At 38.3% G+C, this 24246-nt stretch overlaps 1 protein-coding gene across 22 annotated transcripts in view; it reads left to right on the forward strand.

The window, feature by feature from the left end:
* Positions 1 to 24246, forward strand: part of LOC126855291 (forkhead box protein P1-like) — a 309110-nt gene that overhangs the window by 232615 nt on the left and 52249 nt on the right. Inside the window, exon 1 of one of the 22 annotated variants that reach the window (XM_050602802.1) lies at positions 21773 to 22263. The exons of the other annotated variants lie outside the window; for them this stretch is intronic. Within the exon in view, the coding sequence (XP_050458759.1) occupies positions 22201 to 22263 (63 nt within the window). The 5' untranslated portion in view covers positions 21773 to 22200. Of the gene's footprint in view, positions 1 to 21772; positions 22264 to 24246 lie in introns of those variants that run through there. 22 annotated transcript variants of the gene reach the window in all.

The following is a 24246-nucleotide window of genomic DNA, read 5'->3' on the forward strand; positions in this document are numbered from 1 at the left end:
CCCCGTCACTTTGGTGACCACTCTCCGGGGCTATCCTCTGACCAACCTGCTGGAAGCCGCCCTTCCAGTCATCGTTGCCACCTTCCTGTCGATACACGACGCTAGGCTTAAACGCGGCCACTTCCGAAGCCTGTAATTTTCGCAACCCCGACGAAATCAGGGGCTGCTTCTTTTGGCAATCCGGGGAATCGAACTTTATTGCTAAATACCATACGATCAGCAAATTCGCACCCTCCCTTTCGCCCGCACGAGCTCATTTTTCGTCTATGTCGTAGGTGGCGATTATCGTAAGGGAATGGATTATTGAGTACGCGAGGGATTGTGTATGCAAAAATAATGTCCAACTATGACAATCTTCTAAGAATTCTTTTAAATGATTTTAATTTAATGATTTATTAATAATTCTTGTTATTATATACTATTATTAGATCTTTAACAACTAAATATGTTAATAAAGAAAATTTTAAAAAATTATAATATATTTAAAAAATTTAAATATATTTAAAAAATTATAATATATTTTAAATCAGCATCTTATTTCATATATTATCAAGATTTTTTTAATCAAAAAGCTTCTCTTTTTGATTTACATGTTATTTTATATTTAAGAATGTACCAATATGACTTTTGTTTGCTTTTAAATTGTGTGTAATATTAATAATGATAAACTTTTTAAAACATTTTGCAAATTTTTTTTAAAAATGTTTGTATTTCTCGAAATTTATGAATTCGCCGTTTGAAAGAAGGAAATCGAGCATTTACTTTTGAAAACGTGATTTCGCAATCACAATCCCTGAAACAGAAGGTGTGGGATAACTATCGGTTTGGTCTCTCTATCGGTAGCTTGATCCACACGGAACCACATGCCTTCCCTCTCCGTTATAAGAGGCTCTACCCTTCCAGACATTCTAGCTCGCGCAGCAAACCAGGGTAATGGTTTCTCGATTAAGCCATGTTCACAATGGGATTAAAAACGACCGGTAGACCGCTGCTGACCAGGCCGTTCGTAGCTAGAACTATCCTTTCCCTATAAGGGCCAAGCATTTGGTCAATCTACTCACATTTTAACGTGCAACAAATTAGCACATCTGACTTGTTCGTTGTTATACATCTTATCTTTGGAAAATCAATGCTGCTGTCATTTATTCTAATATCATCATAGATTAACATTGATCGATAATTAACAAATATAAAATCTTCATGGATTTGCAATATATATTTAATTTTTATTTTAAAATATTTGAAATCTATGTTTAATTAAAAAATATATTGCCTAAATTTAACAGACTAAATACGTTATTTTGCGTATTTCTATGAAAGCGATTTAATCCTAGATTTATCTAAATTAATTGTGCTGGTACTAATTCGGCACGTAATTAAATTCACGTAATTAAATTCACGAAAGTAGATTCAAAAGTAGAGATGTTCTACATTATAAATTTTGAGGATCTCTCGCGCATATGTTTTATCGAACGAATATAAATATCGGCAATCGCACGTGGATAAAATTGTTCGCACGAGTTAAGAAAGCCTCAAATAAGGATATGGGTTTGAGTAAGGACAGTTACGGATCAGGAATCTCGTCGCGCCTTTCTAATTAACGTCACCTTCGCCCCCTGAAACGACGAGGGTTTCCGCAAAGGGGTCGACCCTTAGCTCCGACACCAAAGCTCGGGCTTTTCTCGACCTGGCGATCGCTCACCCCTTTTTTTTTAAACCATTTCTTCGCCACTGGCGTCCCTGCGGCTGCCAGCAGACGGCGTTGGCGAGGGATGAAGATTAATTCGTTCCGTCTTAATCGTATCAAAGTTTGAGAGCCGAGTCAGGCTCGGCAGGCTTGCTCGACGCGAAACGCCTTTCCTCCCCCGCGTCACTCTTTGAAGCTGCATGACCCCCAGCATCCAACGCCGACCACCTTCCAAAAGTCGCGTACCACTCTTCGCCACCCCCCTGCAACTTTTTACTCTTAGCCTAACCCTATCATTCGTCGTTTTTTTCCCACCTCAGCGGCTTCTTTCTATTTCTCTTCGGCGCCCTTTCTTTCCCGCCCTCTTTGATGCATCCCCGCGCCGTCTTTCCTTTCTTCTTCCTTGCCTGGATAATCATATTTAATAATGTCTCCAAGTATTTTTGTCCCGCTGTCAAAGTTAAGGCGAGAGAGAAGTTGGCGCGAAAAATGGTAGAGGTAGCGCGCAAAGTTTCTGGTAGACTCGGCATATGCGAGGGATTGGCTGGTGCGGCCGGGAAGTGACAACCCTTTTTATTTAGGACGCAACTTTCACTATAGTTTGCATAAATCTAATATTGTATGAAGATTTCAGAAGCGGTCTGTCCAGGCTGAAAATTATTTCAGTCTAGACAAGCCGCTTCTGAAATCGCCGCTTGCGATTATTTTTTTCTTTTATTTTGTTGAATCGATGGAATACATCAATGCGCTACAACTTGTGTATAATGTGCTCGCAAATGATCATACTCTCTATATAAAAAAATATATATATATATATATAAATTTTTTTTTTCATATGTAACAACCAATGGTGAATGAATATTCCGCTAAAAACGAATTAAATCCAACTCTTTGTGTGGCTTTTTTTAAAATACAAAATTCGCGTGTAAATAATACCGTACGGGGCGGCATATTGTATTCAATATATTCTCTAGCGAGCGAAATGCAGACTCACCGACGCACAAACGCGCTGTATAGGGAATCTCTGCGAGGAATTGCGTTTTTTACATTTATTAGCGGTACATAAAGTGTATTAAATGGATTGGAATATTATACGTAATTATATACATTTTTATGTCGAAAACTTTTCCGAATATTGCGCGAGATGCAGTTAACATCAGAATATAATGGAAATAATTATGATATTGTATTACGCTAGATTTTCTATCAAAAAGTAGGTGAAACATGTAAGATATATTAAAAGTAAAACGTGGGATTATACGATTTTAATTAATTTTAAGTATTTAGTAAATTGATGTCTTTGAGCTCGACATTTCTTTATAACAAGAAAGTTATATAATAAATTAAACATTAATTAATAACCTAAGAAATAATTAACGCGCTATAATTGATTAAATCTCTTTTGAAATCGATAAATTGATTATTATTTATATTATTTTTAAAATATAAAAATAATAAAATAAATATAAAATCATATTTCTCGTTTTCTTCTCGATTCCTTGATAATGTGATTTATTTTAAATTAATTTATAGTATCTTAGTCGACTAAAGAAAGCTATTTCCTTAATTATTTATTTACGCTTATTTTTGTATAATATCGTATTAAAAATATATTACGCATGATTTTCGTGGTATATCGTTTTCTCATACTTTTGCATATTTGCCACGTCGATGAGGAATGGCGTACATGCCAATGTCTAAGCGATAAATATTAAGCAGCGTGCAGCACAATGGGGGTAGCAACAAAAGGTGCCAGTGTGCTCTGATTCTGGCAGGGTTGCAGCCACACGCAATTTTGAGGAGACCGGCATGTATTTCGCGCTACCGTTTAATTTTTAAACGTTTCTAATTAAAAGGCTAGTTAAACAAGGCATGCGCACGCTATTGCCCCCGAGGTGCGCACGTTTTAAGCTTACGTATCACCTTACGTAGCAAAGATAAAGAAAAAATTAAGAGAGGTAAGATGAGAAACAAAACGTTCAAGGCGGATTGGAAGAAAATAATTAAAAGAATAGAAATATTGTTTAAATATACATCGGAATAACTTTATTAGTTAATCTTTGACCGAGAGACGACAAATTAATATAAAATATTCACGAGTTAACAAAAATATTATCTAAGTAAAAAACTAAACAGGATGCAATTACAGCTAAATGAATGAAATAATCAAAATATAGAAGGGGAATATAGTTAATGATATATAGAAATTACACCAAAATATCCACATTTCTCATAATAAAGCAATGATCAATAAAATAATCACTTATTGATATCGAAAATATCGAAATTAATGCGCGCTCTAGAAAAAAATATCACGAACACATTTACGAGTGATTGAGGGAGAAAGTGCGCAAACAAACGAAGAAGCAGGGATGCTGCGGGTAGGATTGAGCACCACCGCCACCCTCATCCTTCATCATGCAAGAACAGCCCTGAAAGCCAACGATGGAAACAAACATCGCGGAATTACGAGTGTACATTCGCGAAAAGCCGACGGATAAAGCATGCTAGTGGGTGTACGAAGGAAGAGGGGGTGATCAAGGGATGGCCAGAAAGGTGGGCATCATCGTGCCGCTATTACAGCGTGAACACGAATGTAAATACGTCTCGTGATGTATTCCGTAAGGCGTGGATTTCTCCGCGCTTGTTAATTTTTGTATAGCGGGCCCTTATACGCGTACGCATTAAAAGTTAGTTTAAAGAAGGAGAGCAGAAGAGAAATTAGAAAGAATAGAATAAAAGAAACAAAGAAGATAAACTAATCTGTTTTAATAATAAATTTAATAAATATTAAAAAGTAGTATTTTTTTATATTGTAATTTATATATTTATGTTAATGATTAAATTGCTTGAAATATGAAAGAAAAATGCGAAAAGGCAAGATTTTTCTGCAGTATTTGGCTCGAAGATTTGTAGATTTAGCGAATCGATATATGAGAGGGATAAACTGAGAAAGTTTTACAGGATATTACGTTAATAAATAGCTTTGTTTGCCGTGCTACTTTTGCCGTAATAGAAGTTTTGCGGATTGTAGCCGAAACTCGAAAGTTTCTTCTTGAGCTACGCGCAACATTTTTTGCGCGAAGGCAAGTCTTTTCCTATCTTTATGCCCAAATGGAATGTTTCGTAACGATTCATCAAGATTATCATAAACTACGAAGGAAAATATTTTCCAGAAGTTTCAAATTCAAATTTCCCGGATCACCGACTGCTTATACATTATAGAGCAAAGAACTTTATTAATTTTCTAATTAAAACTTTATAAAATTCATTTCTTTTCTTCTTTTACAAAATATATCTTTTATAAATAATGAATTTTACGTTTACTTTTGAAATTACTTTAGAAAAAATTCTCTATTTTTAATTCATAGTTTATGATGACGAATTTTTAGTTGTATTAATAAATACGCAAGAAATATTTAAAACATTCTTTTTAGTTACATATCTTTCAACTACTTGTCAAAATTTCAATAGATCTTATAATAAATTATCATATGAATATTAATTTAATAAATTTTAATTACTAACTTAATAAATTTATATAAGTAATCACGGCAATGTATTCGGATTTTTCTGGAAAATTACTGCTTCACATGCAGTGCAATCCAATTCGAGTCATTTGTGCCGACTTGCTTCGAAAATTGTAACATCGCCGTGATCGTGGCGACGCTCTCAGCTTAATTAAATGCGCGAGAAAGGAGGGAAGCGGTGTATTCGTCTAAAAGACAATTTTGGAGGTCGGGGGAGTGGATCGTCTGTAAGGAGCATCAATGTGGCGAAAGGGACGAAAGGACGACAAGCCTCACTGGCCCAAAGTAGTTAGCTTAGTGATTTTGGCGTTTATTGGCTAGCCATGACGTCCGTTCAAGATTGGTACCGTTCGTCGCGAACCCTCGGGACAGCTCGAAGGTGTTTCGTATATTCTCTGGAAATTCTCTCATGGGTATCTTTAGTGTCATTCTGAACCCTTCCGAGAGAGAAGTGGAACTATAATTCCTTAAGCTGGCTGCTCTTACCGATGGTAGCTTTAAGGCTACATGCAATAGCGATGTAATTGCAATAATGTGCGCTCTACACAACTTGTGTTTGATTAGCATCTCTTAAAGTTGAATACTATTTATTATGAATAGTATTTAATTAACGATTTTGTACTATAATTTTATTTTATTTAAAAGAAATTTATCGAAGATGAAAAAATATTATTAAATGCAATTACATTTTTAATACAAAACTTCAAATTAAATTGAATTAAATTTTAAACTAAATTTTTTAATATTAAATAAATATAATAAAAAAGTCAAAAATTTTAATATATATATACGTATATACATGTTATACAAATGAATTATAAATACAAACATAATAATTCTATTATGGCTGCGATAATTCAAGACTAAATTATAGATTGTCATAATATTCCTCAGTGCAGCATTCAAGATTTTACTGTAAAATAAATTATTATTTTTTCGAAATTTTAACATAAAAAAGGACAAAATTTCGTTAGAACATGCCCGGCGCCTTGAGAAGGGATATATATATATATATATATATCTTTCTGTGTCGAGAACTTAACTGTCACGACATTGCAGTATGTTACTAAATGATCCAACCCACAGCTATTATCCACCCCCGACCGCCTCATCGTCTCCACACATCCACGTCGTCTCCCAATTTCCTATGCTCCAACGTTAGAATACGCAATTTAATACTCGACCAATTACATATACGAAATCTTGTTAGCACGGGGTTATACCGCCGGGGATACCGGATTGAAGGGGATTGGAGGGGGATATGCGAAGAGCGTGACACCCGAGGCATTCTTCGAGGGTGTCTTAGAGAAGGCAGAAGTGCGCCAAAGTATAGTCGGTCGTAGAAACAGGCAGCCATACAAACTTGCTCAATTATGATCCTCGATTACAACTATAAAATGCGATATTGTTTCAACCATGCCACCCTTTATACTCTCATTTTCCAGATATCCGGTTTCAACTTGGCATAGCTTAACGACGACGCATAAATGCATGCTTTTCATAGTTTAATGGCGTATCATTGCCTAAAATTATGTATTAAAATTTTAATTATTTCACAAAAAAAAATGAGATAATTGAGAAATATAATATATTCTATGTACATTTTTTTTAAATACACTTACAATTAGATTTTATGTCGAGAGAAGAGAGAGAGGAAATGTAATTCTTAAAATATTATGAAATATTAAATTTAAATTAAAAATTTTGTGTTACATTTACATTAAACAAACTTATCTGTTAATTCCAAATTGTAATTATGTAATGCATAAATTCATTCGTCGAATCTGTTACATAAACGAGAGAAATATAGCCGCGTTTTTCTCGAAACAATACACAAACCAGACGACGGAAACAATTTTTGACAGAGCTTCGAAATATAAAATCGCCTATTAACGGACCGAGTGTTTCGGGAATCGTGATTGATGATCGTCCAGGGCGTTGATAGTTGTCCATTAATCGCAGCGGAACGAACGTCATGGAAGTAGGAGGGGGGAGGGGGGGGGAGGGGACTGATATGGGAAACGGCGATCAATGGCAAAATCCTTATCTGACCGAATGGATTGATAGGGCCACTTATCGGTACGGTCCGCTTGTACTCTTGACCGTCACGACACAAAGGTACCTGCCACGGTTTGATATTCGGGGGAAATAACCTCTTTAAACGTTTCCTCCGAGCTGTTTATTTCGGTGATAATACAACTGTCTATTCTGATCACTTGAAATAACGCGTGGATACATTTTTCATTAAGCATATAAAAATTATATATATATATATATATATATATATATATATATATATATATATATATGATATAATGTTTAGATAAAATATATAGTATAATTTATATTAATGGAAACCGATATCTGATAATAAAGACAAGTAGATTATCTAATAATTTAATAAACGTTACATAATTATTTATGAGACAAGCTCATAAATGTGTTACATATATCAATAAATTAGTATTAATAGCGTAAATATTAAGTGCATAAATATAAAAAAATCTATATGTTTTTTGCAACATAATTATCTGTTGTTTAAAATTAATTAAAGCTTCTTTTCTTGTTTTAGGTAATTATCTGGATTGATTTCCGTTCACTCAATGCGTCTCAATCTTCTACAGTGCTGTGAGTAGATTTTACACAACATAAAAGTTGAATATATAATGTATGCACCGTGGATATTATTTTAAAAGTAGAGATAATGAAGGACAAAAGATGCAAAATGTAGTGGAAAGCTTTTTAGAATCGTGACTAAAAGTTGAGAGTTGATTTGAAAAGTCCATCTTTTGCCATGGCCTGACTCTTTGAAACGCACGTAAACATGCTGCGTGCAACGAACGACGGTCATTCCGGTGGGTCGAGTGATGATGCTAGACGAAAGTCGAGAAATAATTAATGTTCTCGAAGGGATAGTGGCGATCGCGTCGCCTTCAACGACTACGCGCGACGACCCTTCGCTTTTACCCCCCAAGGGGACTTCGCGGAGCAACGTGAACTCCCCCAGCGAACTGTTCGCCGGCCATTCAGTTCGCATTTCGCAATACAGAAACACAAACGAGGGTCACCGACGTGCTGGTTAATGGTTGATGACGACCAAGTATCTTGTCTCTTATACGTGAGCAGAGATTTCTCTCGTCCGTTGTCCTATTGAGATTCGCGTAACTAATGAGTGATATCAATTCCGAGATGCATGATACATAACAATAAGTTGTAAAAATAAAAATAAAAAGAACAAGAAAAAATTATATTTAAATACAGTAAATAAGTATAACAGTAAATAAAATAAGTTTGCGCACAAACTTAAAATTAGATTAAAATTTATTTAAAAGAAAAAAATTTGATTGCTAGTATCATATATCTCCTTAAATATTATTTTAAATGTAAATACGATATGAGACGCTTTAAAATGCTCGACTATATGATGTAAAATAACTTTACAAAACTTTAAGTAAGTTTTGCAAGCAGGATAGCTGATAAATTATAAGTTATCAGAAATATTGGATTTTATCCAATAGTTGAAATACCGTCATGAGATTTTTCGAATTGACACACAAGCTTCAGATGGATGAGCACGCGGATGAAGGATGTGGACATCGATACGCAAGCGGACAGGTCAGATGGATGGACCTCACAAGCGTCTACGCGCAAGGTAAATCCTTGGCGCGCGAAGAAGAGGTGCACAAAAGTTTATCCGCCGTCCTCCACCCGCATATTCTCGCGCTATCTCCGTTCGCTTTATATACATTACATAATGATGTTTATCCCGTCGTACCGACGGGAACAATCGTCCCGAAGGTAAATATTTAACGTTATTTCGCGCAATGTTTCGCCCGCTGAAGAGAGTGCAGAATGAGAGGCGCGGCGGGGATTGTGATGAAGAGGAGCGACCGAGAATTGGATCTGGAGCAGAAACGAGAGCGTGAGGAAGAAGCGGGATGGAGCGGGCGGAGGGTGGCGCCTTCGGGGTGGAGGAGAAAACGAGCGTTCCCTGCGAGCGTTTGTCTTTGAATTTTATTCGAGACGCTGATAATACGCGCTTCCGCCGGGAATTGCGCGATTCTTGTTTTATACGGGAAGGTAAACGCCGCTAAACGTCATGCATCGAATTTCAATGCTCCCTTGGAGTCGAGGCGACGTTGAAGCGATTTGACGATTCTGGTGGTTGGGAAATTTAAATTTCCTATCATACAAAGGACCGAATGTGTCGGCACCGAAAAATAAAAATTCTTTAAGAAATGCGATAATTTTATTCAATGATCCTGCTTTTCTGTAAGCAAGTATTTTTAAAATGTTATTAAATTTACATAGAAACAGTTTTAATAAGCGATGTTTTGTATCGTTATTTTTAAATTTTTATATATTGCAAGATTAATTTGCAAGATTAACAATATTCTCTTTACTTTGTGTTTAAAAAATTTTTTGAGTATCATTTTAAAGATGTTTTCTTTAAATGTAAATATAAAATATATTACAAGATTATACTGAATCCGTTACACACACACACACACATGCACAAATTCAACGTGTCAGCGGAAATTGCGTTTTATTTTTTCTGCTATGTTTTGCGAATCGAATTCGTGATTTCAAGCCCCAGGATTTTACGCGTATCTATACGTCGTGAGAAAAAAAAAACGCAAAGTTTCGAGATCCCGTAGCTGTGATATAGGCATGATGATATATGGCCGACGATAAAGCCGAGACATTGAAAGGCCGCGATCGATTTCGCTTGGTTTCTCGGTCTGCCATTCTTCGAAATGTCGTTGCCGCGCGCTTTCTTCCACCGTCTTCAAATGAATCGCGCGATCTATCGATTCGTAGACGCCGTAGCGTAAAAGCCATGGACGTTCGCGCGTTCGAATTTATCGGATGGGAAGAAGGGAAAAGTGAGAAAAATTAAGATCGCGAATTGAAACTGAAAATGCATCGAAGTGTTTTGTTTCAAAAAGAGCATGCAATTTTTATGCGTTTGTGATGATAAAAGGTAAAAAATAACTGATAAAAATGTCGATTAAATTTTTTGAAAATTTCACAACACTCGGTGTGTGTACATTGACAAATCATTAAATATAATGACAGTAATATATAAATTCTATCTCTAAACCGAATTTATATATATATATATATAATTATAATATTATAAAATTTTATTCACAAGCGATCATTTAATCGTTAAACAATACAAACTCTTTTAACACGGGGAAGAAAAGGGTAGGAAGGGCGAAAGTTAGTCGACTCTGCTAGGGAAGAAAGGGGAAATAGGCGGAGAACAGGCGGGAGAGAATCGAAACCGCTGACGTAGCATTGTCCAAGCCAAATGGCCAAAATGGTCAGCCACCATCGGTAATGGCCCAATAGACGCTCCTTACATTGCCGCAAGATATTGTTTAGGCTCGCCGTTTTCATCCCTCGCCACCCCGTTCGCCGCGACCGATTTTCGATTCCGAGCTCGTCCCCTGCGAACGCGCGGCTACGATTTCGCCGTTTCCACGTTATGTTATCACTCGTAGAGGTATCGTTCGCGACGAGTGAGTCGATAAAAATTTTCCTTATGGTAAGCATAGCATTTCTTTTACTGCGACAGTCATTCTACGCCAATTGTCCGAGGTGTATTTTCTTATAATATTTCCTCTTCTGAGGAAAATAAAAACTATCTATAAATAATATAAATAGTTTGACACATATATACTTATTTGTATATAATATTTTCTTCTATAACAATTGTTTCAACAGATATAAAACAAATATAGAATTTGCATTCCTTAATTAAATGAATAAATAGCCTTTAATTAAACGATTACATTATTTACAATATATGTATAAGTAGTATATACATATAAAATTTAAAAAAATTTTGACAATGATTATTACATTGGAGATTAAATTTTTTATTATAATTAAAATATTTATATTTGTCGCGCATTACATAATTTTAATATCCGTGCTTAAATAAGGCCATAATTCTCATTATGTGACTGCTAAGAAGTAGAAGTGATGGATCGGCAGCATCACTTGAAATATCGCTGGAATAAGAAATTTTATTTCGACAGTGATTTGTCCGTCTGGCTGAAAGGTTCCAGAGCTCTCGAGTACTCCTTGTTGGCCATTATAACTTTCTGGCGTCAGGTAGTAATTAAGTGTGCAATAAGGACGAGTGGCTTGCCAGCCATTAAGACAACGACGGATCGACACTTTGTGCGGCGGGCGCGAAAAAAGGTCGTCCTGTCAAATGAACCGAAAGGAGATTCGATGAAAGAAATTGTCAAAGTAAGTGAGAAAAGAGAGAGTGAGAATGCACGATAGATGATGACAGAGAGAATTCCGATACTTTGCACGATCTCTCATCAAGAGATACGGTAGTGTCTCGTAATTACTACTAGCAATTATGAATTTTTGACATAATGAGCTATCATTTACTTTCCTCCAGTTTATCACAAAAAATGAGAATATAATTTTTTTATCTAATTTAAAGTAAAGTTGTTTTAGAAAAAAGTCATATTTATAGTAAATTGAATCTTATATCTAAGAGAGAATATTTTATTCAAGTTTAACTTTAAAGTTTGATTATTACTTAAATTTGTATTATTAATTTGCAACAGTATTTATTAAAAATTTGATTAAACATATAAGTTTTTATATTTACGCTATATAATATTATATATTATTTTAATTATCCTTTGTTAAAAATAATCTTGCGTTAATAAACGTAGATTGCAAGATATAATGTAATGTATGATTAAAAATTGTTCTAAATAATATTTTAAGGACTGTCATAAGTGTCATCACATTTTTTTTATGCATAATCTATGGAAGACGAGGTTCTTATCTTTGCGACTTTTTATTACCACTGGTGTCACTTCTACGAAAGTTGCGAGAGAACCAGTTCCAAAAACTGCTACTTTTCGCAGACTTATTTGAAGCAGTCAGCTAGAAGAACACACAGAAAAGTTTACGGAATTCGCTTTAATTACTTCGCGGTGAACGTTGAGTGAGATATTACAAAGATGAATATTTATATTATAATATATGATTATTAAAATACATTTTATATTTCATATATTCAGAAATACAAGATATTATTTATATTCCGAAACAATTAACACCAATTGAACAAAATTGTTTTCATATACCTGAATAATTTACATTCTATTGGAATATTTTTCGTGCAGTCTTAAAATCTCTCGAGTACCTTTCCAGATATGTTCTTCGCGTAGATCACGCAAAAACTTTGCCGTTTCTGGCAGTCTCATTGATCACCTCTGACTCTACGCGACAGACAAGGACGCACCGCCGCGCCGACCAACGTGAGTTACCGCCGAATACGATATGCTCCCGATGCAGATGCAGATACCCAGACGATGTAACGACCGGTAGGGGAGGGGGACTGCAGTTAGGCACGGCCAGTGTCTCCGGGGTACCATGGTATCCGGAATGGTGAAGTTTGCCCGGTAGATTCCCTGTGTGACCCGTCGTCCGTCCTCCTCCTTCTCCATCCTCCTCTCTCACATCGCCCGCGTCTCGCTCTCCGTCGCTCTCTTTCGCTACAATACCGCGTTCTCCGGAAATTCCATGGAAGTCGAATCTCGCGCCGCCCGTCCGCCCACATAATTCCAGCAGGCGAGAGCTGTTCGGTTAATATCTCCCGCTTGCTGACACCGTCAAATAAAACATCCCCGGATCGTCTTTCGGGGTGGCGCGGGGACGGACCTGAGGAAGGTGTAACCGCCGGTATAGACTCGAGACGCCGAGAGGAGAAATCTCGGTCCTTTATGTACGTACGTATAGATACACGCTACGCATCATCTGGCTGATTCGGCATTTTTTCGCACTCGGAATAAATGTGAGGAACCTGCAGGCGTTACGTTTCGTTTCGGGAACTATCGCGATGGAACGGGACAAACTCGCGCTGCTATTCTCTCACCAGATCATTATTGTCGCTGCAGCAAATGACGGATTTGTAAGACTTTTACGCGAAGAAGTCGAGATGATACGGTACTATATATGAATGAGCTGATGTTTCTTCAAAGTACTTTAATCTCGCGATCTGTTCTTGAGCCTTTCAAAATATGAGATCGATTTAAAAGCTTATATTTATCTTTTATATATTTTATTTTTATTATGATTTATTTGGACAGCTAATATAATATTAATTCATAATATATTGTAATATAATTAACTTTTTATAATTATTTTTTTATGTTACGCAATTTTATAGTGTTTTATTAATCAAGTTATAATTTCAAATAACAATAATGATCGTACAGCATGCGTTCATTAACCTGTCAAAGTAGACAGCACATCTAGTTAGCAGCGATCATCATTCGCAGCATTCGCTTTAAAGAGAAACAGAGAGAGAGAGAGAGAGAGAAAGAGACTCGGCAAAAAGAGCGGGAGAAAGACGCTCGGAGTAGTACAGAGTGGCAGAGAAATAGGTACTCGGAACGCGCGGAAAAGGGAGGGGGGGAGAGGGCGACAGAAAGCTCCGGGAGAGGGTGTGGGAGATTCGCGCATATCCGATGCCGGGAGGGGAGGGGGGGGGCAAGAGGGCGCGAGGGGGTAGGGTAGGAGATAAGGCTAACACAGCGAGAGAATGAGAATGAAGGGAGAGACGTTTCCACTATTGATCATCGAGACTCAGAGTGTAATGCTAATCATGCCCCCTCGCTCGTATCCGTCCCCCCAACGGCTCGCAGCCGCACCTACCCCCGGCAACTCTACTTCACCCGCCGTCCCCTCCGTCGATTCTCTTACCCATCCTTCGCCCTTCCGCCACCAACGTCCCTTCTGTGACACAGAGCCGGCAAGATATCGACTCTGACACCCACGCGACCCATAAGCACAACCGGGCTTCAGCCCCGGCTCCATCTCTCCATCTCATTGAAGATTCCCATAGATTCGAAAGAGGAGCCGGACTTCTCCTTCACGAAAGAATGCGAGGTGCGAATTGTGTCAATTAATCAGATAATTGGCCATGTTTGGTAAATTTCTCATTAACATTATTATACCAAAAGATTCTAAAATTATTATTACGTTAACATGAAATAATTAAAAAAATATTTATTAAAAAAATTATAAACAAAGAATTTTTTATTTTAATTTATTTCTATTTAACACTGCAGAGATGTGATGTGGATGTAAACGCATAAATTGCAAAAGAGACATTACAGTGTATTAAACAAACTATATTAAGAATAACTTGAACGTGACAAAAATACAATACACATATATTTTTAATTTAATTTATTCTTATTTTACGGAGAAGCAAATATTGATATTAATAGCAAACGACACGCGATAGCAAGATATTAAATCAAATTATATAAATTGAGTTGCGAACGATTTTTAATCGCGAATGAAATGAAAGTACTCGCGATGAAACAAGAGAGAGAGACACCGTGCTGATACAATTAATTCCCGAAGCTCTTAAATTCCCTGCCGTTCATCGTAGATGCACGTCGGTGTGCGATCGCAACGTTCGCCGTACCGGTAACGTCAACATTTGCCGCCGGTCGAAGGACCAGCGGCGCGCGATTAATAATTTCGACCGTGCATCCGCCACTGAGCGCTGTCTCCGGCCGCAACAATATTTGCCGCTCTTGCAGCAACATTTTTCCGCGTGCCCGCTTTTATTTTCATCGGCGGTCGTCACATCCTGCCTTTATAATGGAACGAGCCGTAAAGCACACGCCTCCGTCCGCTCTCTCCGCGTTCAACCCTTCGCTCTTCCTCCCGTCCACGCATTCGTGTCCACACGGGATCAAATTATCCATTTGAATATGTATTGTTTGAACGGTGCGTCGAGGAACTATTTTGGTCTGCGTGATCCAGAAATGGAAGACGTAGACTGACGCAAGCCATTATGAAAACGGTATTGTACATTTTACTGTTAATAATTTTTTTTTTTAAACAGCATGAGAGCAGTTTGCGTATATAAATGATAGCAATGTATGTATATAACGATATATATATAAAGTCATATAAGGTCTCATATCAAAGAATGGCACATGAGTACACAATTAGACTATTGAAAATGAACATTAAGCGTAAGATAAAAGATTTAGCCGCAAACCTATTGTGATATCAAGTTATTACGGAAATATCTAAGATTAGTGTAGACTAGTTTGTGAGCGCTTAAGCAAACATACTACTCGAATCTTAATTAATGAACGCAAGATATTAATACTGCAAATAATAAGAAGCCACGTGGGAAGGGAGATAGAAGGCAATATAATAATTACATCAGCATATTGGTAAATAGAAGTCAGCAGCCCTCTCGCAGGCTTCAGCAATTCATAGCAAACTGTAAACGTATATGCTGCAGAAAATGATAGAATTATTTTATTTGGTCTGAGATAAAATTACAAATAAATTTTTTTATGGATTATAAATACAGAATGGAATTAAATTTTGATTCAAGAAGCATTGACTATACGAGTGCAAAGCGAAATCTAGCGAGGCTTTATTATTATGAAGCAACTTGCACATCCACTATCAACAACTACAATCTTCTTTATTTAAAAAATAAGCGACCCACTTTGCTAAATAAAAACAATCGTGACGCTTCGCGGATGACACACACGTAAACTTTACGATATCTCGAGGGGTGGCATGATGGAGAGAGGAGCGCAGTAAGCCCCTAATTTCTCGGGGTAAAAGTTGCCAGCCGTAAGCATCTCCGCGAGGGGTGACGGGGAGGGGGTTGAGCCGTATCAGGGTGAGTGGAGAAAGGCGCGGTAGTCAATCGACAGGCGAAGTGAGGGAAGAGAGAGAGTTTATATTGGGAGAAAAGGGCAAGACTCGGGCAGCAACAGCAGCACCAGCCAGAGAGTGAAACGTTTAAACTTTTTATGAGTTGCTGCGTCGTCGCTCGAGCGAAGAAATTTCAATTTTGCCGCCCACCCTCGCGCCGCGAAGAAGCAGCCTTTCGACGGATCCCCTTTTCTTTCATCCCTTCACGAGCGACACCGTCACCTTGCTGAGAATTTTGGCACATCCGGCTGCGATATCCACGCGACTAATTTGCCTCGGTGTTATCTCCGGTTATCTCGAATTCCGGCATCTTCTACTGTCCATTGACTCGCGCATTCATCTAATGATGTTTCGATCAGCAATTTTAGTGCGAAACTTTAGAAATTTTTCTAAGAAGACTATTTTGTATAATTATGAGGGAAAACAAAATTGTGTAGAAGAAAGTATGGAAATTCTTAATATTTTCCTCTTCTTTTTTCATGCGTAATAAAAAGATATTTTTCTTTTTACTTTTTCACAAAACTACTTTTTTATTTTATTATAATAATTTATTTATTTTATATCTTTATTTATTCAAAATCATTAAAGTTTTAAACAGATTATGTCTGTCGTGTCAAACATTAAGTGGAATTTTATATTAATCAGATTTTAGCTATTCTTGCGCGTGTATGATTTTATATCTCGAATATTAAATTGCATAAATTATATTTAAATAGACACATATATATATATATATATATATATATATATATATATATACATATATATATCTGAAATTATTGCGATACGATTGACTTTATTGATCTTTTTTTTTGTGAATATGGTAGAGTCTTTTTTAAGAAAAAATAACTTCTTGTATCTTTGTTCTTATCGATAATTTTCGCCATACATTGTTTGTTAAACGTTACATAATTTATTTATAATTTAATTCTTATTTCCTCTATATCATATGCTATGGAAATATCCCATTCGTCGTTATTTTTCTTTACTTTACACATCTGACTCCTATAAATTAAATGGCAAACCAGCTGGAGAGACAGCGCAAGATGTCTCGTACTTCTCGTCTCGCCTCATCCTTTCTACCGGGTCATAAAAGTCTTGATGAAGACGTCAATGAATATTTATCCTTTCGTTCCGCCGAAGCTCCATTCTACCTCAACCCCGTCCTGGTGGTTCCTTTCTTTTAAGGCAAGACATTAAACGGGGTCGATTGGCGAAGTTTTACCAGTATTTAATCCGACGCCTTGACGCCGCGTGAGCTCAAGATAATCACGTGTCTTTAAAACCGAGAATGACAAGGTACATAAAAAAATCTTCTTGAAATGAATGGCATACAAATTATTTGAAAAACTCATTTGCTAAATATAAATTTTGTACTTACCATGCCAGAGAAAAATGTTCTTTAATCTAATATGAAATATTCTGTAAATATTTCAGATTTTTTTGAGTGAATAAAGTTGTTTGATATTATATCTAATTATAATTAGGAATTAAAAATTATATTATTGATCTGCATCCTTTTTCGTTTTAAGAAAACGAAGACTGCGAATATATCGTGCAATATACATTACATTGTTGACAAGCTCTATAAAGGTTTATGATTTTGTACGTGCGAATTAGCAGCAGGATGGTGAAGTGGATGGCCATCCACGAGGATGACCACCACGAGGTAAGCGTCGAGACGCTCTACAATGTGGGAGAAAAAGACGGAAGCGTCGAAAGGCAGCGGCCCAGACAAACGCGGAAAGGCAATGTCAGCATTGCGCAGACCCTTCTCTGGCCACCTATCGCCTCCCCCCGTTTTAATATGTTGACGCTCCGTTGAATTGGGGAAAGAGAGAGAGAAGACGAGGGGGGAGGGGGGGGGGACAGGAGGCAGAATAGAGAAAAAAGCTAGGAGGAAGTGAAGAGAAAAGGTAAAAGAAAAATATGCCTCGGACAGAATCGTCGGTAAGGGGGCGGTTGGGGGTGTGGAGGCTGCTGCCAGGGGGTGATGGCGGGTACCCACAGGGTTGGGCATCCCTGGGACGGCACAAACAGCAGCACCAGGCGAAAAGAAAGTTTGCCGTGTAACAACAAAAGACGTTTGTTATTGGCGCAGCATTTGAATTGTCTCTGTGTCGGCGTGCCTCCTTATTGGCCGAGCGTCGGCGACGCAACTCCTGCGCTGGTGGGGGGTTGCAAAGGGTGGTAGCCACCCCCACGGCTTGCCACCCACCCCCCACCGACCCCGCTTCTTGCCCCCTCCATCGGCGCCCCTACTGTGTCCTCGAGAGAGAGAGAACGGCTATACATGTGGCTAAGTGTACCGACTATCTGGACTACGAAGCTACCCCCATACCGCTTCTACCCGTCTCGATCGTCCTCCCCGGATAGCGACTGGGCCCTGGGATGACCCTTTCCGAGTACCTACCTTGCGTACGCGGACCATCCTCGTATCCGCTCGTAACGACGGAGGGAAAATGCTTCGCAGAATACAGGCGTGACTCTTATTTAATTTTGCTGCTTGAGCTACTAACATCCGCGAATAGCGTTTCGAATTATGCTGGGGAATGTAAAAATAGTTTGCATTTAATATTGTTAATAATTAAAGAATGATTATATTATATAATGCTTTTATGCCGTCCTCTAAATTTATTCGGTCAATTTTTAAACTAATGCTAATGATGTTAAGTAATAATCTCTTCCATATAAATTAACAAATAATTGATAATAATTGATTCAATGTTAAAATTATTTGCATTTGTATTTGAAATTACAGTTAAATCTTATCGCCACTAAAATAAAAATCTTATTGATACATTAAAGATCTATCATCTAAACATATAATGATAACACGCTAAGAAAAATGTATGAAAAAGGCGATTACAAAATACAATCGCGCAAGCTATAGTCTAGACAATAGGAACTAGTAATGAGAACTCAACAGGGCAAGAACAGACATCCTTCTCGTATCGATTCCTTGCTTCTCTCGTATCCGACTTCGATCACCGGCGCGGCATATCTAACTGCGCGATTCATGCGCACAATCTTACTCGACACAGTTTTATATCCGTACCTATCGCGCGCTACGACGTATATCAATGGATCGGTTCCGGAACGTTTTAGTAGACATGCGCTGTGATATCTATCTACCTAGATTATTATTAGCAACATCTGCTCTTAACGATTATTCTTGGAATTATACTGTAAATTTATGACGCAGGTCGAAGCCCCGTTTTACGAGACGCTTTCGCATCAAAAACTTCGATCTCTCCGTGTAACTTATGACCCCTCGGCTTAACTTATGACGATCAGCACTCGCTGCTATTAATTAACGTAACGCCGTTTCGCGACATTCTTCCACCTGTTTTCTAACTGACCCTTCTTCCATGCAAGCAATCCGATGTTGCTTACAATATTTATTGGAATATAATTTAATCAATAATGTGCAACGATGTATCTCGTATGTAATGTATAATAAAAGGAAAATTGCATATACATATATTTATCGCATATTTAATAATGGTGCATATTTTGCAATAAATAATTGATAAGTAAACTTATGAGAGAAACAAATGTTCTGTTTAAATATCGATTAATCTTAATTATCTTTTGATCTTAAGCGAGATGCAATAATTACAATACTCGATCAATTCATATATGGTTTATGATATTATGACTAGATATATAATTATTTGCTATACATTGATTTTATTTTTATATAACGATCAAATAATCGTTCATGTTTGATGATTCACCTTTTGAACTCTTGACCGAACTAATGAAATTTGGCTGGCTTGATCGAATGGCATAATCTGTTCGTGGTATCTGCATTAAGAGCCAATGAATGACATAAATCAGTATTTGTTGCCAGTGGGCAAAGAGTAATCATTGACAGATAATATCAGATGTGGCCACTCGATATAATCGAATTAAGCTCGAATTTGGTTACGTTATCATGTGCAGCAGTACTATTATGATTAATCGATGAAAACTGTAATTTTAGATACCACATTTAATCTCACTGTTAAGAGTTTATATTCATTGGTTAGACATGCGGCGATATTAATTATAGTGTCGCGCAGGTCGATAGTAGAAATAAATTTCGCGGTAAATATGTGTGAAACGTTTGACAAAAACTTGCATAAAAGTAGGAGCTAAATGCAAAACAGCATAAAGTTATTTCGCTTATTTGAATGATACGTGATTTTACGTGGATAAATTGTTAACATTTTAAGAAAGAATAATATTGTTAAATTACAGTTGAATGAAAATAATCAGAACAAAGAATACAGCTATGAATTATCGTATATATTAAAAACATTAGAAAGTATTTATTGCAAAAAGTTCAATTGTTTGATCATTTTATTTAATATTAAAATATCTCTATATTCGCTAAAAAGCTACCTTCGACTTACGCTAATATTACTTATTTTGTTAAAAAAAACAATGGATATTTTATGTACAAAAGCAAGATGCGTACAATAGTATCTAGATATCTTATTATCTCGATGATTAGAGAGTGCAATCCCATGTCTTCTTCAAGAAAAGTATCGCCAAAATATAGATAGATTTATCTAAGGCGTCACGCATTTTCATTCATTCAGATGCAAGTCTAACATAATCCTTCAGAAAGTGCTGTCGAGCGACAGAGTGTACGCGTGCACGACTGCTCATCCTCTCTATCGGCGCTCGCCCACCTGCATCTGGGAGAGTGCGTCTACAGCCACCCCAGGCTGCTGGCCCTCCGTATCCCCCTCGAGAGGCGTGCGCCGCCTCCGATCCCCACTACGATGCCACCCCTATATCGCACATCCTCCCCTTCTGCACCCTCCCTCTCTGTTGCCGGCGTCACATAAAAGCACTGGATGCGGGGTGAGATACCCCTAAAAGCTTGCACCACGCGTGAGATTGTGAGAGAGAAAGAAGGATGTGGAGTAAAGATGAAGCGGAAGGGAGGGAGAGAGAGAGAGAGAGAGAGACGCAGAGAAGCGACAAAACGAAGAGAAGCAGCGCCGAGACAACTAACGGGCGCACGAAGCAGCCGCGCGATCGCTGGAGAACGCCAGCTGAGAGAAAGAGAAAGAGAGATTATACAACTTGCTTCGGATGCCTTTGGAGGGGGGAAAATCCTCCCGCGCGTCTCCTACAACCGCCCCTACTTTCCTTATATCCCTACCTTCTCTCGCGTCCCGACACCGGCACCCCCTCTCTCGAGTTTCTCTCGCTTACGCTCTTTCTCTCGCTCCCCGTGTGTATGGTTAAATATTGCATTATTGTTTTAACGGCAGGGAGGAAAACAGCGCAGCCGGTCGTGCCCGCCCGCAGAGTTGCGCGTATCCGCGCCGCGTGTACACATCTGTGTCGTATCCTTAGCGGACCGACCGCTTCGTCGAACCAAGTATCGCGTCGCGAATCGTCTTCGTCGTCATTGTCGGTGAAACGCGCGCCGTGAAATCTGTAGTAGTTCACCCCTTCCTTGTCCACCCTCCGTACGGCGAGAGTTATCTCTCGCCGAGGCGTATCTCCTTTCCATTGTCGAACGCAACAACGTTCAACGATCCGATCTAGTCAACATTCCATGACACTTTCCGCGTGTCTTCCCCCTCCCTCCGTTGCATCCCCGCCAGCGTATCGCGACTACCACCCCTATAGCAGCTCGAGAATGACTACGGAGCCACGTCGCGACCCAGTTGTGTTTCGCGTGCTATCGCGCGTCCGCTGTTTAGCGGACGAGCCTCCGCTCGGAACGGGCTGCAGCAGCAGCCGTTAGAGATTCGCGCGCACCCTCCACCCCCGCAACGTACAAATCCACCCAACCCGCGGCCGCAACCACCGCCTTATCCCGCGCTTTCTCCGCCAGCCAGCCGGCGTAGCTGCGCAAGGCTATTCTCGGGGGTGCCACCCCCCGACTCCTTCCCCTTTCGCTCCCCTTTCTCTCTCCTCTTGTACACCAATCCCTTCCCTCTCTCTTTTTCCTGTGTATATGCATCCTTCCTCTTTCTCCGTCTCTCTCTCTTTTCTCTCCCCCTTTCTCTCTCTCTCTCTCTCTTTTTCTCTCTGTCACCGCGTATCCCCGCGTTGCTACCCCTACACCCCTGTACCCGGCATCTCAACAACAAGTATTCGCTACCCGGTAGCATCCGACACAACAGCAAGTCGCCCTACCACCGCCTTCGAGGCTACCCTCGGAGGCCTGCCTGGGGTGCCTCGCAGCGTCGTGGCAAACACGATATCGTCTACTGAGCGTGGATGTCTCGAGACAACCGGGAGATATACCGCGGAACATTGCCAGCGCCTTCTGACACCTTTGGGGTATGTCTCTCCCTCTCTCTCTCTCTCTCTCTCTCTTTCTCTGTCTCTCTTCCTTGTGAGCATACACTAACACTTCGGCCACATGTGTGTCCGTGCGCACGGACTGTCTCTCTCTCTCTCTCTCTCTCTCTCTCTCTCTCTCTCTTTCTTTCTCTCTCCCTCGCACACTCGCGCTTGCCCTCTCGGTCGCGCCCGGTATGTCCATCTCTTTCCTTTGCTCAAGTTCGTTTTGAGACGACCTGTCGATCTCTGCTTTTCTCTCTCTAACTCTGTTCACCAAGATCGCGCAACGATCTCTATCCTTTTTTGTAGATATGTAATAAGGAGGAAAACAGATAGAGAAAGAAATTACGAGTTTTTCACTAGCGACCGAGAGTGTGAATTCAAGTAGTACTTTTGTGCATTAATGCCGCGTGTGAGAGCGAAGATTCATAAAGGAGAGACACGGGACGAGATGATGCAGAATAGTGATTGATCAATGTTTGATCTTAATGATACAAGCAGGATACAATAATTCTAAAATGCTGTACAAGTGCAATGGTGATTCAAATCTTAAAAGTGCAAAAGGTGACAGTGCAATAATTTATCGAAGAAATGCATTTCTTCGTTTAAATTGTAACTTTAACAACATTACTCTATTCAATTTTTTAATAATAATAACAATATTTAAACACAAATACTGTATATTATAAACATATATCATTGATTTGACTGTAAAGTGATATGATCGTACAATGGAAAAGTTTGCAATTTTGTGTATCGTGAAGATGTTGATAAATAAGGTTTACACATTTACGGAATTTAATCAGTTAATCTTTACGTTTGAATAAAAATCACGTGAATCGCATATTGTGTTGAATTGAAATTTTTGACATATTAATCGAAAAATTCCCACGGAATTTATCTATACAAAATACTTATATGCGATTATTCGCTGGGACTAAGTAAGCTATAAATAAAGATAAACAACGTGTTTAAAAATCATAATATAAGCATAACAATATCAGTGAAGCGAGATCGACATATCCAATGACACTATCCGGACGCGCAATTACGTTGATTGAAAATCGCGAGTGCTATCAAGGCGTCGTGTCAATTTGTAGCAACAACAACCGAGACAATCAAACAGGTGTGTAAGCATAAACTCGCCGAAATGCAATGATCGATACGCTGATGTCCCGTGGCTTCGAAATTCTTAACAGCGAGCGAGTGTTAAAATAAGCAGCTTAATCTTGCCTGGCGACGCGATGTAAAAAGCAAGCAACCGATAATGCCTCGCACACTCCGTGAATTTTAAACACGACGTGACTTAACGAGCAATATTTATAATCGCGACTACCCTTTACGATGTGTTCCTATCGTATCGTTTCTTTTGCAACATCTTACGATGTCACTAGTCTTGAAACACAAAGATTAATGTTAATGCGCGTAGTCATAAAAATATTTACATATTTTAGTGGCATTTACATTTAGTAATCTATAAAAAATATTTTTTTTTTTTTATTTTACCTTTATGTTTTTTTTTGTTAGATATATACATGTTCTAAGATTTTCTAATATTTATTTTTGGATATTGATTCACTTCTCTAGTTGTATAACAAATTCGTAACAACGTCATTTAGTCATGCGCATCTTCTTACCTCGGCAGAGTTAGACGATCTGATATTATTTTCTTATAATTATCGTAAGCTGCGAGTTAGACACACTCGTGTCTAACTTTGCATTCGCAATATTCACATACCAAATTACATCCTTGTCTCTCTTTGTATAAGGTTCGTTATTATTTCATAAAAAGCGCCGTCAATTATGTTAGCAACCCGATGCCATTATTTCCAGCGCGAAAAATTAATTTCCTCTAAGTGCATCCATTTAATCGACGAAAGTATTGTTACGCTTTATCTTGTTTCACGTTCGCGAAGCAGCGTCTACACGCTGACAAAGGGGGAACGCAGTGTTTACGCTTTATCGTCGGCCAAGCTGTTT

The sequence above is a fragment of the Cataglyphis hispanica genome, chromosome 15 (assembly GCF_021464435.1).
Source record: "Cataglyphis hispanica isolate Lineage 1 chromosome 15, ULB_Chis1_1.0, whole genome shotgun sequence".
Classification (NCBI taxonomy): domain Eukaryota; kingdom Metazoa; phylum Arthropoda; class Insecta; order Hymenoptera; family Formicidae; genus Cataglyphis; species Cataglyphis hispanica.